This window comes from Passer domesticus, chromosome 16 (assembly GCF_036417665.1).
Source record: "Passer domesticus isolate bPasDom1 chromosome 16, bPasDom1.hap1, whole genome shotgun sequence".
NCBI classification, from domain to species: Eukaryota; Metazoa; Chordata; class Aves; order Passeriformes; family Passeridae; genus Passer; species Passer domesticus.
In genome coordinates, this window is record NC_087489.1 from 8,574,167 (window position 1) to 8,593,082 (window position 18,916).

The window sequence follows — 18,916 nt, forward strand, 5'->3', positions numbered from 1 at the left end:
AATGCTAAATACTCATCTGCCTTCTGGCAAGGAAAGCCCCGTAATTATAAAACTCACAAAAGCATCAAGTGTTTCACTAAGCTGAAGATACTGAGGAATCTGACTGATATTTTTCAGCTTCCAAAGAATTTCTTCCCTCCAAAGCAAGGAGTCTTCCATGGCCAGGCATTGCTTTTCCTAGGCATTTGACTGTATTTTCCTATGCATTTGACTGTGTTTTCTTTTGGCCAGGGTTTTACATGTTTGTGCGTCCTCACCACAAAGAGCAGTTCAGAGAGCTGTGTAAGGGTTTGACTGGAATGGTCTGTGGTGATGGAGAGAAGCAGCTGCAACAGTTGGAGCAAAGTGAAGGGAAACCCCAGAGCTTGGAGAGCTGCACAAAAGGAATCAGCCACATACAAGGTAGGGAATGAACAGTTGTCACAAGTTTAGAATCTTGCTTATTATTATGATGGGTAGGGCTCAACAGCCTCAGAATCATAGAATCACAGACTGGCTTGAGTTGGAAGAGACCTTAAACCTTGTTCCACCCCCTGCCATGGGCAGGGACACCTTCCATAGACCAGATTTCCCCAGGCCGTGTCCAACCTGGCCTTGGGCACTTCCAGGAATGGAGCAGCCACAGCTTCTCTGGGCACCCTGTGCCAGGGCCTCACCACCCTCACAAGGAAGAATTTCCCCCTAATCTCTAATCCAAAGCTGCTCTCCTTTAGTTTAAGGCCATTTGCCCTTGTCCTATCACTCCCCACCCCTGTGAAAAGTCCCTCTCCTGGGCTAGGGCCTCCCTGCCTGAGGCCTGTCAAGGAGATCAAAGGCATTGGTTATCTCTGCATTGGGTTAAAAAAACCACACTCAAACAGGAGTAAGATAAAAGGTAACATGAGATGGGGAAATGCGAGGAATAAGAAAGAAATTAGTTATAGTTCTGCCATGTTTAAACTGTGTTAAGGGTGAAGGCAGAATTTTTACGTCTAAGTGGGATGGGAGCAGGCCCGTTCTGGGATCAAGGCCATTCTGAAGGAAGAAGTGCCATAGAACTATTTCAATATAAAAGATCTCTTCAGTAATATTGCATATGTTAGTATCTATCAAAAACATCTGTTGCCAAACACTATGGCATAAAAGCTAGTTCTTTAAATTAGTTTTTATTCTTATACAATGACAACTGAGTGAATTTACTGCTGACTGTGTTTTGCAGAGTTGTAGTGTTTGTTTTGCATAATACAGGTTTATACACTGGTTTTCTCTTTTTCTCCCCAGACGCAGCCCCTTCTAAGAGTGGGGCACCAGAAAAAATTCAGAGTAAGATTTCTTCCTTCTGCTTCAGCCAGAAAAGTGAACTTGAGTTCCCAAAGACTGAAGTGTCCAAAGAAACCAATAATGTGAGAGCACCCACAGACTCTGGAGTTGTGCCCATCTTTCCCCTGGAGATGGAACCAGAGTGTGGTAGGTACAAGAGAAGTTTGGGATGTAATTTTCTAATACTTGGGAATAAAGATAAATTACAGAAATGAGGCTGCTGGTGTATGAAACCACTGGTTCCTGCCTGTATTTGCTCAGGTACAGTGTGATTGGTGTGGTTTGCTGAGGACAATCTGTATTTCTGTACCTTGCATGTGCTCTCAAAGTTCTTCATTGTCTTTGTCACAATGCTTTAGTGATTTCCTGAGAACTCAAGGGATTTTTTTCTTGACAACTTCCTTGTAAAGGAAGGATGTAACCCGAGTTCCTACTGGGATCTGAAGCATCAAGAGTCTGTGAGGTCACTTGAAAGAAATAATGTGGCAGGGCACTGTTGAGGTAGTTCATGACACTCATGGTCATTGTTTTCTGGACTGTACTGGAAGTGTGGCTACATGAGAATTTTTCAGGTGATTACAGGAATTTAGTCATTTCCTCCCTCTCTTTCTCTCTCTTCACCTTCCCCTCTGTTCTAGGAAGATTCCACTGCTCTAACTGCAAATCCAAGGATGATGTGCCTTTTAAATGCCCATTATGTGACTTCACTTGCTGCAAAACGTGCTGGAAGCAGTTCTTAAAGGTTCTCCTGTTTTTTGGTTTGGTTTTTTCCAAAACTGCCGGGGAATTTTGTGCTTTTCAGGAGAATGATGTGAACAAGCCTGGAATCAGAATTCTTCTGTTTCCAGGAAGAACACCCAAATGCTGATGGAAGATTTACCACTTGATCCATTGTTTCCCGTGGTTTGCAATATGATTTCAGGCAGATCTGTGCCCTAAGCTGGAGTTTTTACATTTTTGCATCTTTCCGAGCTGCTTCCATGTGTTTTCTGGTCTAAAACTACAAAGGCAATAAGCTGTGGAGTAAACTTTAAAAACTGTTGTTTTTTAAAATATTTTAATGTTTATTTAAATATTTTTTTTCTCTCTCAGTTTCATAGTTTTTCCCATCAAAAGCCTACTGTAAAGCTCTATTATGAGAATGAGGCAAACAAGGAACAGGCTGCCCAGGGAAGTGGTTGAGTCACCATTCTTGGATGGCTTTATGATGTGTGGATGTGGCACTTAATGGTATAGTCAAGAAGTAAACTTGGCAGTGCTGGGTCAACCACTTGACTCTGTGACCTTTAGGGTCTTTCCCAACCAATTCTGTGAATCCATAATTCTGAATTCCTGCTCAAAGATCTCCCGTCTCTTGGTTTTCCCAGCTGAGTAAACAGAAATTCTTTACATGAGAGGATGTAGCTGGTCCCAGGGTGCCAGGGTTTAGGAGCATCTTACCCAGCATTTAATTCAGCAGCCAGGTGTTCAAAACTGGAATAATGCAAGAGTTGAGGGGTTTCTAAATGTTCATATGTGATGAGAAGGCTGCTGATCAGTGGAGCTTAGGAATGTCCAAAAACAGTACAGAAGGGAAAGAAACTTCTTCAGCTTGTCAATCTATAAGCAAGTACAAAATAATCTGTTGTCCAAGTTCAGAGGAAGGTCTTTTGCTCAGGAGGAAGACAATGAATTGTCAGGTAAGCATAGAAAACATTTGGACTGACATCCAAATAAAATACAGCAGCCAAGACAGAGTTGGTCCAAGAGGAATATAGAATAAGCATAGGATCAGGGTGGTTTGGGTTGGAAGGGACATTAAAGCTCACATCATTCCAACCCCCTGCAGTGAGCAGGGACACCTCCCACTGTCCCAGGTTGCCCCAAACCCTGCCCAACCTGGCCTGGAACACTTCCAGGGATGGGGCAGCTTCTCTGGGCACCCTGTGCCAGGGCCCCTCCACCCTCACAGGGAAGAATTTGTTCCCAATATCCCATCTAACCCTGCTCTCTTTTAAGGCTTCTCCCCCTTGTCCTGTTACTCATGTCCTTGTCCAGAGCCCTCCTGGGGAGGGGACACAGGGGGTGCTGAGCTCTTCTCCCTGGGATTTAGTGTCAGGATCCATGGGAGCTGTCCAAAGCTGTTACCAGTGAGCTTCACACTGGATATTAGGAGACATGTCTATACCAAGTGGTCAAACACTGGAAGAGGCTTCCTAGAGAGGCCCTGAAGCTCTTTAATATTACAGTGCCATAACTTCTGTTCAACCCTTAAGAGCTCAGGCACTTGGACTGTAGGTCCCTTCCAGCTGGAAGTGTTCTTTCTCTTCTGTTTAGACATCCCGTGCATCCCAGTTCCATGTTTGAGGAAATGAGTCATGGGTCATTTGCTAATAATGATTTCCATATTTGCTACTTACTGAATAATCTTACTTTTATTATTAATTATTTTCATATTTGCCAATTACCTGATTAATCCTACTTACGGACACACCTGTGTAGTGATTAATGTTCTCAGTGTACAGGAGTGTTAAGTGGCTCATGATGTGATTCAGGTGTTGTTTGGTTAATGAAAAGTCAAATAGAGAGTCATAGAATCATTTATGTTGGAAGAGACCATCAATCCAGCACCACCATTGTGTTCATCTTAAGCCACGTCCTGAGGGGTCACAGCCACAAGTTTTTGAACTCTCCAGGGATGGTGACTCCACCACTTCCCTGGGCAGCCAGTTCCAGTACTTTACTACCTTTTCCATGGGGAAATTCTTCCTGTTGTCCAAACTCCCCTATCCCCTTGTAGATTAGGATGTGACTTGTGCTGATGCAGAGATGCTTCTCCAGTGATGAGGCTGTGCTGCTCATGCTGCTGAGAGGGAAACACAGGATTGCAAACAGGAAGATGATCCAGTGTTTCTCCAGAGCCATGTCCCACCACATCCATCCCCATTCCCACTCATGCCCAGTGAGGTTGCACACTTAACCCTATCCATGTGTTTGGGACAGGGGCACCTTCACCAGCAGGAAATGAGCAACCATGGCTGAGCTCTGAACTCTCATCCCATGGGACTGGGCTTTGTCACTCTGGCAGGGCTGCACTTAAAACTCCTGTTTTTCTTTCCTAATAACTTACTCACTGTTTTTTCTGCTCAAAAGCCCTTTGGTGCATATTGTCCCACCAAGGAAGTGACTCAGAGCATCATTCACAATATGGGGTTTGCAAATTGTGGTCTTGTCCAATTTGTTATTTTAGCAAAACACTGGTGGGGAGAGGTGCTGAATAATTTTGGAAGCAGCAGAGCAGATGGATTCCCTGCAGCTAGAGGGGGATTATGGGGATTAGTGCTGGAGCATGTTGGGTGATTCAGTGTGTTAGAAACTGGACCAGGATATGCTGCTTTGGGGTGTGGTTTTCCCTCTAGAGGTTCTGTTGCTGCTTCCAGGTGTTTAAATGCATTTATTCATGCAGGTCTTCCAAGAAGACTGAGTTATTTTCATTTGGACTATCTGCAATATGGGGAAATAATCAAAGATTTCACAATTAAATGTTACAGTTAAAATTGCCTTTGGCAAAGCACTGGCTGTTGGGAGATGAAGTGACCTCTCCTCTCCCCTTGCACTTTTGATATTTCAGTTAATGTCACCAGAACCAAAATCCTACTGCCTGAGCCTACTTTGCAGTCTGCACCTTTTCTTGCAATGGCTCCCCATGCCCCAGGTTAGATGGGATATTGGGAAGAAATTCTTCCCTGTGAGGCCCTGGCACAGGGTGCCCAGGGAAGCCATGGCTGCCCCATCCCTGGAAGTGTTCCAGGCCAGGCTGGGCAGGGCTTGGAGCAACCTGATCTAGTGGAAAGTGCCCCTGCCCATGGCAGGGGGTTTGGAATGAGATGAGCTTTAATGCCCCTTCCAACCCAAACCACTGTGATTCTAATGAGGAACTTCCACACTTCAGGGAAGGCTGTGCAGTGCCACTGATGCAGCTGACCATCTTTTTAGGCCTCCTGAGCTGGCAATCTTCTCCCAATTTTTTTTTTTTTTAGTTTTTGTTGTTGTTGTTGGTTTTGCTTGTTTGTTTTTAAGAAAACAAATTTTCTATCTCCCTTTTGAAATAAACAGAGCAGTTCAGTTTTACCAGTAATTTGCAAGCTATGAGAAGAACAGTTTGGATTCATCTGCAAGTCAAATTACTTTAAAACTGATGATTAGTAAAGAAGCAAACTGAAACCTGAGTGGAGAAATGATGCCTCGTGTGTCTTCATGTCTTGTGCTGGTAATCAGAAAGGTGTGGGGTGCTATGAAGAAATAAATGTACTTGGTTCCCCTGCAAAACTCTTGGCATGACCACGTGTGTCATCCCTGTCCGGGTATGTCCAGGACACATTTCCTTGTCATCTGTGCAAGAGGAAGCAGAAATTCAGGGAACTCAGCCAGTTGCCAGGGTTTTACTCACAGGTGCAGCTTCACAAGAGCTCTTGCAGCTCCACGTTTCCTCGTTCCTGTATTTCAGTTCTCCAGATGTGTCATAGCTGGAGCAAGTGCCTGGTGCCACTTTGCATGGTGCCACGAAGCCTCCTCTCCTTTTTATTGCTACCAAGGAAATAATTGCCTGTGTGGTAACAAACAGCAGATAAGATCTCAGGGACTGTCAGGTGGCTGCTGGGGCTTGTAGTTCATATTGGCCAAAATGTGGTTGAGATATTTCATATCGGAGTGGTTTGGGTTGGAAGGGACATTAGAGCTTATCTGCCATGGGCAGGACACCTTCCTCTAGACCAGGCTGCCCCAAGCCCCATCCAACCTGGCCTTGGACACTTCCAGGGCTGGGGCAGCCTCAGCTTCTCTGGGAAAGCTGTGCCAGGGCCTCTCAGCATCCTCTGAGTAAAGAATTTCTTCCTAAAATTTAATCTAATGCTTCCCTGTTTCAGTTTAAAACCATTGCCCCTTATCCTTATCACTATTTGCCCACATGAAAACTCCCTCCATTTATGGCATTTCTTCCACAATAAACACATTCCCTGTGTTTTGTTTGTTGGTTTCTGCAGGTGGTGAGGAAGTGCCCCAAGTGCAGCAGTGATGTGAAGAGGCAGCGATTGATCCAAGTTTTCTTCTGGTCCTGATGCCACCCCGGAAAGGGCAGGAAGCCCTTTGTGCCAGCAGAAGGCAGAGGCTGTGCTCTGGCTCTTGCTGAGCAGGAGCAGGATGGAGGTTCCTTTAAATCCCTGAGATCCTTGGCTCTGCCCTGGGAGCTGAGCACCAGCACAGATCATTTTCCAGCAAAGGTGGTCAAGTCTGAAAGGTCTCACTGCAGGAGACAAAGCAGAACATTGTCCTCTGTTAGAACTAAGAAAGTTAATTTTTTACTTGTTTTATCCCCTGAATTCTCCTGTGGCCACTCTTAGGCTGAAATTTTATATCCTGGAGACAGCTGTCATTTTATGGGCCCTTCAGGTAATTCCAGATCATGGAAAAACCCCAGGAATGCTCCTGCAATGGAACTGAGCTGGCTGAGGATGCCAGATTACCCATCCCTAACCCACTGGTGTTCCTGGAAGAGGTGATTCACATCCACTCTGTGGGGTTTGGCAGCAGCCATTGTCTCCAACAGCAGAAGACACTGAAAGGATCATTTTTGCAGATTTTTTACAGAATTCCACAGGTGGATGGTGAGCTCCTCTCACCTGCAGTGCATCCCAAAGCCTGATCCCATCATCCACCATGGTGGGATTTTTTGGAACATGCTTCTAAGGAGGCTTTCTTCTTCACTCAGTGCTGGTGTTTCCACGTGCCTGTGCTACCTGATTTGCTTTCCAAGAAGAAAGATAAAAATATTTTAAACCACTTACATTAATCAAGTTAGATGGTTAAAAACAATTCCTTAATATTTCCACTCTCTGTGAGTAGTGGATATAAGTGGTTAACCTAAAAAGTTGTATCAATTTTAAATCTTCTGTAACTGCTGTAAATTAGGCTGTAAAATAAAACCATTTTGTCCAAATGTTATTTGGTTTGATTAAAAAAACAGGAATTAAAAAAACCCAAACCAAACAGATATAAAAACATTGGCTTCTGAGTCCTAATGGCCCTGGTAGGAGCAAGTGGAAAGGTTGTACTCTGTAGGTGGTTTTTATATCTATAGAATTTGGAAAATTTTATGTTAATAAAATTTTATTGTTAATAAAATTGAAAAGTGAGCTGCATTTTAAAAATTTTCCAGTTTCTCCTGGTTGTAGAATTCAAACCCAGTGTCTCTTCAAATCTCAGAGTTGCTGGCAGTGAAATGGAAACTTTTGTACTTCACTAACATTTAACAGAGGCTTAGGCAGGAATTGAGGTAGTTCTGGGCTATCACATATTCTGTCCTGTTTAATTTTGTGGATGAATATTACCTTCTAGCTGTGTATCTATTCAGTGCAGCAAAACAAGAATAAACAATGCAGATAAAGTCCTGGATGTGTAAGTGGGGGGAAAATACAGAAAAATGTTATGTAAATACAGGCGTGTTGTAAAAATAGAAAAATATTTGGGGTGAGGCTGGGAGCAGTGAGCAGTAAAATGCCATTTTTGGTGGCTTGCTCTCTGGGGAGGTGTCCCCAGGACGCTGCAGCTGCCAGTTTGTGCCGCTGGAGGGAAGCCACAGCACAGCCACGAGCGCTCAGGGCGGTGACACCGATGGGAATTCTCTGCCGTGGGCTGTGACAATGCTGCCAGAGCAGCAGGACAGAAGGAAAAAACAGAAATGTTGTGGGGTTGAATCGCCCCGTGCTTGGAAAAGGGTTGGCTGGGACAAATATGATGCTGCTTTTTCCCCTCAGCTGAAGCAATTTTAAAGCTGTGCCTTTTCCTGGAGTTGTTTTAGTCTGAAGGCTGTTCCAGCCTGGGGATGCTCTGTTCTGAGACAGGGCACAGGAACAGTGCTAAGAATATCTCAGAGCCCTCAAGAGATTCACAGAATCTCAGGTTGGGGTTGGAAGGGAGCTCTGGAGATCACCCAGTCCAACGCCCTGCCAAGGAAGGGTCACCTGGAGCAGGGGACACAGGAATGCATCCAGGATGGTTTGGAATGTCCAGAGGAGACTCCACACCCTCCCTGGCAGCTGTTCCAGTGCTCTGCCACCTCCATGGAAAGCTCTTCCCCGTGTTGAGATGAAAATTCTTGAGTTTTAGTTTATGGCTGTTGCTCCTTGTCCTGTTGCTGAGCACCATAAAAAGAGTCTGGCACCCCTTGGAGATATTTCTGTGCATTGATGACCCCTCTGAGCCTCTCCAGACCAACCAGGCTCAGCTCCAGGCCCTTCATCACCTCTGTGGCCTCTGCTGGATCCTCTCCAGTAGCTCCTTGCCTTTCTTACATGGAGGGGAAAACTTGCTGAGGGTTTTCTCTCCCTTCACCCAGAACGTTCCATCCCTTTATCCAGGGAACTCCTTCTCTCCATCTCTCACTCTCCAGCAAAGGGATTGTCTTGCTGAAGAGGTTCACAGTCACTGCCCTTCACCAGCTGCACCCACCCAGACAAGCTCTGGACACACCAGTGTCCCACCAGTGGATCTGCCAGCGCAGATGGGTTTGGTTTGGGATTGGTGCTGATTTCTGGTGCACTGCAGTGGATCTGGGAATCAATCCCTGCTGCTGGTGGCTGGGGCAGGACAGATGGATGCAAAGAGGTCCTGGAGATGGGAGAACTGGGTGAGCTTTGGGTCCCTCTCAACCCAAACCCTGCTGTGATTCCATGAGACCTTGAAGAAGAGGGACCCCAGCAGGCAGAACTGTTCTGTTGTCTAGAAACTTGTTGAATTTACAAGAAGGAAAGACAGGGACAGTTAATTAATTCTAAGGAACAGAAAGTGAGAAAACTGTTTCAGAAAAAATCTGTATTGCTTTAGGTGCTTAGAGGAATTTATGCAAATTACTTAATTCTTGGGGGACAAAAACCTTTCCCTAGACACTCCTTGCTGCGTTTCAGAAGCAAATGACACATGGCTTACAGATCATGAAGGAAGTAGATATTGATTTTTTGATTTCCCTTGCCTTGCAGTGCTATGACTAGACCTAGAACATTTTGGTGTGTCACTGAACAAACCTTTCCTGCTGTTCCCCCCCCCGCCGCCACCCAACAAACTGAAGACTCACAAAAGAGACCAAAATCAGCAAAGCAAAATGTTTCATCAGGAAAGAGATAAGCCCTGTCTCTGGCTGGCAAAGTGATTACTGATGGGAAGCAAGGGATTTCTTTGCTTAACAGGATTTTCTATGATATAACAAGAAACCTTATTTTGCAAGTGTAGTTTTGGAAGGTGGTGCTGCTGGATGCCCTGGAGTGTGAAACTATGCCCTGTGTGGAGACGTGAAGTCAGAGCCATGGCAATGGGATGCTGAATTCCATTTCTGTGCTACCTCCGCTCCCAGAGTCTGCAGTGAGTTGTGTTGCTGCTTTCTGGTACTCAGGCAGTGACCCCTGAACCCATTCTGGGGTTTGTTGGACCAACAGAAGAACAGGCAGAAAAAGATTAATCAAAGGTCATTGTTCCACCGGAGCGTTGGAGTCTGAGGATGTTGTCTGGGGAAGCCCTTTCTGTCCCATTAACGTGGTGTTTGCTCTCCAGGAGCATCCATCTGACACATTTTTGTCATTATCACACTCACAACAAAAACAATTGTTGATGAGGCATCGCAGTGCAGCGAGGAGCTGCGGGCTCAGGGTTCCCCAGTGCATTGTGTCCATCCAGCAGGGGCATGGCTGGGACACAGGGACTGCCAGCAGGTGCCATTCAGGGTGTCACCAGCTGCTATTGTTTCACACACCTTGTGGGTTCCATGTGAAATCCAGGGGCAGAAAACTGAAATTGTGTTTCTGCCTGTGGAGAAGGAAACACTCTGCAGCTCCTGGGTGGTCAAGCATCAGGCAGAGGGATCCCACTGAAACTCCCCAGCTGGGTGAGCCCAGGGCAGGGCTTTCTATTGGAACCCATCAAAAAACCATCCAGGGGCTGTGCCTCAGTGCCAGAGCAGGGCTGGGAGATTAGCTGATTAATTACTGAGCTGATGCACACTGACAGAGCAAAATCCTGGCAGTCTTTGGCTCAGGGATTATGTCAAAATGAGTCAAAAATCATCAGGATTACTTTGGACAGCTACAGGGGATCGAGATAAACAAGCAGTAAAATGAAAAACCACTTTAGAGTGGCCTGTGTTAATCAGCCCATCGCCTGTTCTGTGTGAAGTGCAAATAAACACAGCCAGACCCTGCTGCTGGACTGTAGTACTGACCCCCCTCGGCTCCTGCTGGAGTCAGAGGATTTTCTTTAACCAAGGTGGGTAGAAACGGACCTTACTGGAAGGAGCTTTGAATTCTTTCTGACCAGTGGGGTTTCCTTCTCTTTCTGGGTTGTGGAGAACTGGGTTTGATGTTCTTGGTGAAAGGTGTGTTTAACTCTTGTAGGTCTGAACTTTAAGAGTGTTCAGAATAAAGTCCACGAGATTCTCCATCCACAGCTCCAGTGGCTGAGCTGGGTGACAGAGGCAGAATTGTTAATTCTCTGGAATGATCTGCAAGAGGAGCTGGCTGCTGATTCCTGAGGAAAAAAACCTCCACATCCTCTCAGGTCCTCACTGTGGTTCCCTCATCCTTGCAGAGACTTGCATTTGCTTTTTGAGCATTTTCTCTGGTTTTGACTGTTCAGCAATGTCTGCTCAGAGGGAATCTGGTGTGACAGAGCAGGACAAAGTGCAGGAGTTCCATGTCTTGCAGCAGGCACTGGAACACATGGTCTGCCAAGGCTGTACCTGCAAGGCTGAGCTCAGTTTTCATTTGAATCCTTGGGCTCCGAGGCTTGGGGCACCGTCACCTGTGAGGGATTTAAGTGCTGACCTCCTCAGCTGCTGGCTGTTGTGCCACTAAAGGTGCCCGCGTTCAGTGTCACAGGTGGAGGTGGTGCCGTCCTGAAAGGACAGGGCTGAAGGAATGCAGTGCCCAAGCACCGACGATCGGGGCTGTTTTGGCAGGGTCAGCGCCCTCGGAGGTGAGGCGGGATGGGACCTGGCCCCGGAGCCGCTGGGCAGAGCTGGAGCGATGCTTCCCCCGGCGCCGCTGCCACCGCCCGCAGCCGCAGCCGGGAGCGCCCCTCGGGGCTGCCTGAGACAGGGAGAACTCCCAGCGAGGCAGCTGCTCTTACTGGGAAGTTCTTTGGCGCTCACCGCCGGGGAACTGAACGTTCACAGGGGAATTTCCCTGCCTTTCCCCTTGCCAGAAAACGATTTCTCACCAGCCCCCTGTAAAACTTAGAGAGCTTTGAAAAACCGTGCGAATCCCGCTCTCCTCCTTCCTCCGCACAGGTAAACAAACTTCATTGCTCCGAAAGCTTCACTTCAGCGGCGCGCTCAGAACCGAGAGCGAAAGCGCCGGGGGGAGGGAGGGCTCCGGCCGCGAAGGCGGAGCCGGTGCGGCCGCGGCGGGGCACCGGGAAGGGGCCGGGATGGCGCCGGGGCCGGGGTGGATGTCACCTCCCCTTGCCCAAGAGGGGTCTTTCCCACAGGCCGGTTTATAAAGGCGCTGCTGGCTGTGGGGAGCGGAGGTGCGAGGCGGAGGTGCGGTGAGCGGGGCCGGTCCCCAGGGATGGGATGGGGAGGGATGGGATGGGGTGGGAAGGGAAATCTTGGCTGCTTCCCCGCCAGCTCTTACTCCCTCTGGGCTAGGGTGGGCTGGGGGTGGTTTCCCTCCCCCGGGCGGTTCCACGTGTGCTGGATTCCACTCTGCGGGGGTGCCCGGAGCCTCCCGCCCGCCGCCGCTATAAGGCTCGGCCCCGTCCCTGCGCTGGGAGAGCCGGCATCTCCCTCCCAGGAAGGGCTGACTCGGAAGAAAGCAGGCGAGGAAACCCAGTCTTTCCCAACAGCCCTTCCCTATCACCCCTTCCTTATCAGCCTTTACCTATCAGCCCTTCCCCATCTCCCTCTGTTTTACCCTGGCCGGTCGGGTGGAAGGTGCTGCTGCAGAGGAGCCGGGCGCAGGCAGCAGCAGCCTCTGAGGAGCCCTCTCTGTCTCCCCAGGTTCCTGATCCCGGCGCTCGGAAGCCCTCGGTGCGATGCCATCCTGCCACGTGCCGAGTTTGAGGCATCCGCCCAAGGTAAGGGATCTTCTGCTTAGGCTGGGCACGTGGGCTCTGGAGAGGAAAGGGAGGATCAACAAGCTCTGGGATTCAGTCCTGTCCTGAGCAGCTGGGCTTCTAAAATGTTAAATGTCCTAGGGAGCATGCTTTGTATCTGCTAGTTTGGAAAACTTCCCTTCTGCTTCTTGGTTTGCAGAGGTGTCTCTTTCTGCAGTGGTGGGGAACTGACTGGGGTGAAGGAGGGGAATGTGCTGGAGCTGCTCCAGGTTCTGGGTGAGGGATGCTGGGTTCTGAATGCATCACAAACGGTTTGGGAAAGATGCTCTGTCACCTGGGATGGCAAAGGAGGGCAGCACTTAGTGCTTGGGCTGGGAACAGCATAGGGAGGGAGAACAATTTCTTGTACCTACAACAATAACAAGTTCTGTAACAGCATCAGCCGCGTTGGCTGCTCCCGCCTCTGCCTGAGGACGAGCTCAGGGCTCTTTGCGCTGTCTTTGCCGTAGTGGATGCTCCCCCCTCTCCTCCTCTTGCTGGCTGAGCTCGCCTGCGATGCCCAGCCCACGTACCAGTGGAAGGATGCTGCGACGGGCGAGAGGATCACATGCCAGCAGTGCCCGCCGGGGACCTTCGTGGCACAGCACTGCTCCAGGGACAGAGCCACGCTGTGCGAGCCCTGCCCGGATTTGCACTACACTCAGTACTGGAACTACCTGGAGAAGTGCCGCTACTGCAACGTCATCTGCGGGGAGCGGCAGGTGGAGGTGCAGCAGTGCAATGCCACGCACAACCGCGCCTGCCAGTGCCAGCAGGGCTACTACTCCAACATGGAGCTCTGCCTCCGGCACTCCGAGTGCCCGCCGGGCTCCGGGGCCCTGAGGCCGGGTAAGTCATTCGGGAGCTGTGCGAGCTCACACGGCTCTTGTCACGCCCCAAAATCTCCGCGGGAGATAAAAATCAAGGACAAATCAGCAGCCAAAAACACAGCAGCCGGTGCTTGCCCACAGCCTGACCGACTCCCTTCCAGCTCTGGTACTGGCACAGAGCCCTCCTTGCCAGCGTGCTCCTGCCTCTTTTCCAAGGAGGAATTTAGTTGGGTTTTCCCCCAGCTATCGCTTTGAAAGCTTCTGAAATCCCCAGCAGCACACTCGGGTGGGATGTGTCAGTCCCAGCTGCCTGCCTCACCTGCCACAGCAGGCACAGCCAGGCTGTGACTTGGCCATCCCCGGAGCAGCCACGGGCCCTGCTCCACAGGCAGTGGGAAGGTCCAGGCTGCTCCTGACCATTCATCAGCTGCCTTCTCCTTCACAGGCAGCCCGGGAGCTGGGAATGCTGATTATCTGGGCTGAAGAAGGTGGCTGATGATGTAAGGGCAGGGCTGGGGAATGTGTGTAGCTCTGGGGCCAGTTTTGTGGTTTTTGATTGAGCAGTGTGGAGAGGCTGTGTTGAAAACACACAGTGGACACACAGCCAGGTTCGAAATCCACAAAACCAGCTTTGTTTTGACTCCCGAGTCTGAGATTCCGTCTCCTTGTGTGATCTAAGTCCCAAGGTATTTTAGGGGATTTATGCTCCTGTTGTTTCCCCAGTTTTCTCTGGTCCTTTAATTGTTCCAAATGTGTGTAAACTCATCAGTCAGTGAGGACCAGGCTCTGCCTGGCAACCACAGTGTGGGCAGCACCAGCAGACCCAGCAGCATCTTACTGCAAACTTTGAAACAGGGAGGCTTTTGAAGCATGGAATCTTCTGAAAGCCTTCCACGTGTGGCACAGAAGAGCTCCAGCTCACCAGCCATGGGGAAAATGTCTGCTGTCTTCAGCTGATGTTTATGATTGAGATCTGGGGTTTAATTTTCTATAGGACATGACAAAATGCAGTAACACAGCAAAGGGGGAAGAAGACCTCCAGGCATTACAGGAAAGCACTTTGAAATGAAACATGAAATTTGCCTGGAGGGTTGGCTTTAGGACTGAGGAGCCATGCAAGCAAGCTGGGTATTTGAGGAGAAGCTGGTTTTTTTGTTACTATTATTTATTTTTTGCAAATGGCTTCTTATGAGGGGAGGATTTCCCCCCAGCCCAGCCACATGAACACCACAGCAAGGACTGAGTGTCCAGTGTGGTGGGCAGAGCCCTGGACCTGCCAGTGCTGCTGCCTGGGTGGGGAAGGGGTCGTGGGGGGCTGTAGGCAGAGTTTGCTGCTGTCTGGGTTGGATGAGGGCTTTGATCCTTGCGCAATCCCCCGGGAAAACCAACTTTGGGATTTCCCATTTGTAAATAGTGGCTCAGATGTTGGGGGTTATGGCTGGGCCTTATGAATGGGCTGGGCTGGGAGGGACCTGAAAGATCAGATTTTGGGAGAGCCTAAAGGCGGCAGCAACAACGTAGGAACTGCTTGTAATTTGATTAGTGAGGAGGAGGTGAAAGGGGTGGGAATTCTCCTGCCCCAGAGCAACATTCCCAGAGAATGGGAATGCTGCTCGGTGCGGTCCTGCCCGTGTGGCACCAGCCCTGTGACACAGGGCAAGCGCTGGCCCGGGGCAGGGGAGCAGCGACAGCGCGGCCAAGGACAGCTCAGCTTTCACCTCCGCTGGGAGTTTTGCTTTCACTTGCTCGGGAGCCTCGGGCTCTGGGAACAGAAGGGCTGGTTCAGCAGCCCAGCCACCAGCCTGGCTGCTGGCTCCTGCCTGGGAGGTGGCCTTTTCATAGTGAGATGTCCTCTTGTTGTCCTCTCTTGTCTGTGGGCTGCTGACAATTTATCAGCACAGTGAAGGAAGCACTGCTGTTTGCCCTGTGTGAGGACATGCAATTCCCAGGGGAGATGCTGGCAGCAATCACTTCCAAAACCTCACCCTCGTGCTCAAATGGTGTCTGGCACCATCCGCAGCTGCCACCTCTGCCAGTTTGTCCCCTGACAGTCCCGTTGTCTCCCCATGCACAGGTACCCCCTTTGAGGACACCCAGTGCCATGACTGCCCCCACGGCTTCTTCTCCTCCCAGTCCAGCACCAGTCCATGCCAGCCACACCAGGACTGTGAGCAGCAGGGCAAGGTGACCAACGTGCAGGGCAACAAGTACCACGACACCCTCTGCATGTCCTGCAGGCCAGGGAGAGGCAACAGCACACAGGAATCAGGTGAGCCAGGGCACAGCCTGCCAGGACTGATGCTGCCAGGGTGAGGGCACACTTCCTCATGACTTTCTCCTGCTTAGATGCAAATGAGGTGAAATGGCTTGTAAAAACATGGAGTGATCCATAATTAATAATAATTGTGGATAAAATACTCTGTCTCCCTTCATTCCTTCCAGTGTCAGTCCCATAGAACAAGGACAGGGTGCTGGGCTTAAGAACAGTCACTGCCCAGTGAGAACAAAGAGCTGACAGTGAAATCCTGCTGGATCTCACCAGGGACAACGGGGAATGCTGAGACAGGGGATTTTGGAAGCTGAGGCACTCAGCTTGGCTGCTGGCACAGCTCCTGCACTCCCTTTCCCTGGCTGGACCTGCACCTGGAAGATTTTATGGCAGCCTGGTCTTGTGCAGGTTGAGTGGAGCAGAGCCCAAGGTTCATTGGAGCTGGTGTGGGGTGGATTTTGACCCATCAGGTGTCAAAGTGGAGATGTGGTGTCAATCATGGTGGTGCAGATGCCACAGTGCTGAGCTGTGGCAGAGGTTTGGGTAGGAACAGCCAATGGGCACAGATCAGAGAATCGCTGAATCCTGAATCCCTGAATTCCAACCCTGAATCCCAGGTTGGAAGGGACCTCAAGGACCATTTGGTTCAATCTATCTTGGCAAAAAAACAGGGGAGAGGTGCAGGGCAGAGAAAAAGGCTCTGTTCCAAGGGTGCTTTGTAACACGCTCCCTCCCCAAGTTAGGGAGTGAGAAAGGGACTGAAAAACCATCTCAAGAGCCCCCAGACCCATCCCAAGGGCTTGATGCCAGCTGAGATGAGGCTGGAAGCTGTTTGGAACCACCTGCTCCACCCTGAGGATCCAGACATGGGAAACTAATTTCGTGTAACTGGTCCAGCTGGCAGTGTCCCTTCACCTTTAGGCTTCCAAAAATAGAATCAGTCATAAAGCCATAGAAGGGCTCAGGCTGGGAGGGACTTGGAAAATTTATCTGGTCCAACCTTTAATGGGAAAGTGAGCCTGGATGAGATTATCCAGTGCCATGTCCTGAAGATCTGAAAAGCAATGGGGACCTCATCACATCCAGGGGAGGTTGATCTGGAGTGAAAAAATGTCATTTTTCCATCAGGATGAAGCTTGGTAGAAAAGCTTTAATGAAACTCACCCACAGGGTGGTCAGGCACTGGAACAGGCTCCCCAGGGAAGGGTCATGGCCAAAGCTGTCAGGCTTGTTGTAGGGGTTTTGGGTGGTCTGTGCAGAGCCAGAACTTGGAGTCAATGAACCTTGTGGGTCCCTTCCAACTCAGGACATCCCATGGCTCTAAAAGATTTTCCTCTGCGGTGAGGGAACGTGGAGCTTCCCCCCCACTTGGCAGCTCTCACTTTTCCACGCTCTCCTGGCACCACCAGCGCAGAGATTTCTCCCTGCAAAGCCTGACTCACACCATGAGCTGCCTGCCAGGAGTGTGATCCTGACACAGACTGGGAAGCTCCGTCACTGGGATGCAGTCCCGGGGTGGGGATGGCCAGGTCAGAGCAGTGTCAGCAGCACGTGCATCAGGCACCACCCCCGCAGCCAGACCAGCCCTTTGCAGATATTTATAGAGGGAGGAGGCCCCAGCAATGGGAGCTGAAGGGTTTTTTTAACTCCAGTTTATTGTGCTTCCTCTCAGGAGGCACACAGGGATCTGCTCATCACCAAGCCGAGCCTGCTGGAGAGGCAGAGCTGGAGCAGTGGAGCTCAACCCACCCCACTGTAACCACTGAAACCATTCCCAGTTTGCAGTGGCATGAAACTGGGCTAATCTCTCCCTGATTGAGTAATCCTTTGGCCTTGACCTCTTGAAAATTCTTTCTGTTTTCATTCCTGGTGCTGGATGCACTCCAGCAGCTTCCACCAGCTGGGGCCGGATCTGCCCCATCCCAGAGCCCTGACTGGGGCTGTGCTTGGGGCTGGGCCTGTTACAAGGGTTACAGATCTGTGGGGGAAAACAGAAACTCTCAGGAAAAAGAATGTGTAAATAATTAGTGCAATTGCATCAGATTTGTCTGGGCTTTTCCTCTCTTCCCTGATGGGGAGGAGCATGGAATAGGTACACTGACTTTCTGCAGAACTTCTACCCCTTGTTTTCCAACTGCCCCATGGAGGATGCATCCCTGGTAGGAAGTTCAGCCTTCCACCAGACCAGGTTGTTCCAGCACCCATCCAACCTGGCCTTGAACGCTTCCAGGCCTGGGCCATTCACCAGCTCCCTGGGCAGATGTGCCACAGAGAGCCTTGGCAGGGCTGTGCCCTGCTGTCCCATGCCCCTTTAACCCCCGGGCTGTTTCCCCCCAGCTGCAGAGGATGACGACTGCGATCAGGCCATGATAGACTTTGTGGTGTACCAGAACATCCCCGTCAAGAAGCTGAAGCGCCTGCAGCAGCTCCTGGAGCGCTCACCAAAGAAGCAGGCAGCATGGACCAGGGCAGCCATCCAGGAGAAATTCCGGGCTTTCCTCACTCACAAGAAGCAGGAGGACTCTGAAGTCACCAAGGAGCTGCTGGTCGCGCTGCGCGTGGTCAAGCTCCACTCCATCGAGGAGAAAGTCCGTGAGCGCTTCCTGAGAGCATGAACTGGACTTTTTGGGTGCTCTTTGTCTTGGTTTTTATCTTCTGAGGCTTCATTAATTTATTCATCTTTCCAGACATAACTTGAAAAGTAGCGTGAGAGATGAGCGATGGAGTGGCCTCGTGCCACGGCAGCTGTGTCACTGCTGATGGATGGGATGGGATGGGATGGGATAGGGTGGAATAGGATAAAATGTGTGAGCAGAAGCAGCAGCATCCCCTTGCCAGAGGCTGGGGCAGCTCCTGGGAGCTCACCAGGTGCTGGCCACTGATTTTCCAGCCCTCAGCAAGAGTCAATATTTTATCAGAAGGAAAACCTGCATTGAGGGTCATTATTTCTGGGGAAGAACATGGTCCCCTGTATAGAAAACTGTTTGGCTTTGTTTTAAACTGTATAAGTTTGGGCTTGTTGGGGGTTTTAGTCATTTAACAGTATTTCCCACTGAGGATTTGCTTGCGATTTTTGTCATGCTTTTGTTTGAGAAGAGAGTTTGCTGCTGAGGCACAGGAAAGGGGAGGATGCCCCAAACTCACTGGTACAGGTTGCTTGAAATTTATTTCTTAACTACCTGTTTTTATACCTGTTTTCTAAAGAAAGAAACCAAAGAAGTTATTTTGTAGTACAACTCTCTTTCACCTGAGTCCTTTCCTAGTCTCACTTGGAGGTGGTGTTGGGAGTCCCAGACGTTGTATCTGACCCTGCTTACCCTTGTCTGTTTTTCCCACGTTCTTTCCCACATGTTGGCATTCCTGCCCATGGCAGGGCATTGGAACAAGATGATCTTGAAGATCC

General features: G+C 49.7%; 2 protein-coding genes across 10 annotated transcripts in view; both read left to right on the plus strand.

Annotated features, from left to right (window-relative positions):
- RTEL1 (regulator of telomere elongation helicase 1) overlaps positions 1 to 7,720 on the plus strand; it is a 46,873-nt gene extending 39,153 nt beyond the window's left edge. For 5 of the 6 annotated variants that reach the window (XM_064391198.1, XM_064391197.1, XM_064391195.1 and 2 more), the window contains exons 33-36: positions 232 to 402; positions 1,261 to 1,446; positions 1,938 to 2,041; positions 6,321 to 7,720. In XM_064391198.1, coding sequence (XP_064247268.1) covers positions 232 to 402; positions 1,261 to 1,446; positions 1,938 to 2,041; positions 6,321 to 6,395 — 536 coding nt within the window. In that variant the 3' untranslated portion in view covers positions 6,396 to 7,720. The remainder of the gene's footprint in view (positions 1 to 231; positions 403 to 1,260; positions 1,447 to 1,937; positions 2,042 to 6,320) is intronic. The other variant, XM_064391200.1, reaches the window with a different exon arrangement.
- A 3,449-nt stretch (positions 7,721 to 11,169) lies between these two features.
- TNFRSF6B (TNF receptor superfamily member 6b) lies at positions 11,170 to 18,749 on the plus strand. Of its 4 annotated transcripts, XM_064391252.1 has the most exons (6): positions 11,170 to 11,295; positions 11,524 to 11,608; positions 12,320 to 12,396; positions 12,885 to 13,263; positions 15,319 to 15,513; positions 17,851 to 18,749. In XM_064391252.1, exons 3-6 carry the CDS (start codon positions 12,355 to 12,357, stop codon positions 18,126 to 18,128), a joined length of 894 nt encoding a protein of 297 aa, XP_064247322.1. In that variant the 5' UTR covers positions 11,170 to 11,295; positions 11,524 to 11,608; positions 12,320 to 12,354; the 3' UTR covers positions 18,129 to 18,749. The 4 variants fall into 4 exon arrangements, with proteins under 4 accessions (XP_064247322.1, XP_064247323.1, XP_064247321.1 ...); XM_064391253.1 differs by lacking the exon at positions 11,170 to 11,295 and having other exon boundaries at positions 11,410 to 11,608; XM_064391251.1 differs by lacking the exons at positions 11,170 to 11,295; positions 11,524 to 11,608 and adding an exon at positions 11,647 to 11,860.
- The last annotated feature ends 167 nt before the right edge of the window (positions 18,750 to 18,916 follow it).

Coding starts and splice junctions, on each gene's coding strand:
- TNFRSF6B (XM_064391252.1), top strand. CDS start 12,355: ATGCCATCCTGCCACGTGCCGAGTTTGAGGCATCCGCCCAAG. Junction 13,264..15,318: donor CTCCGGGGCCCTGAGGCCGG/GTAAGTCATTCG, acceptor CCCCATGCACAG/GTACCCCCTTTGAGGACACC. Junction 15,514..17,850: donor CAACAGCACACAGGAATCAG/GTGAGCCAGGGC, acceptor GTTTCCCCCCAG/CTGCAGAGGATGACGACTGC.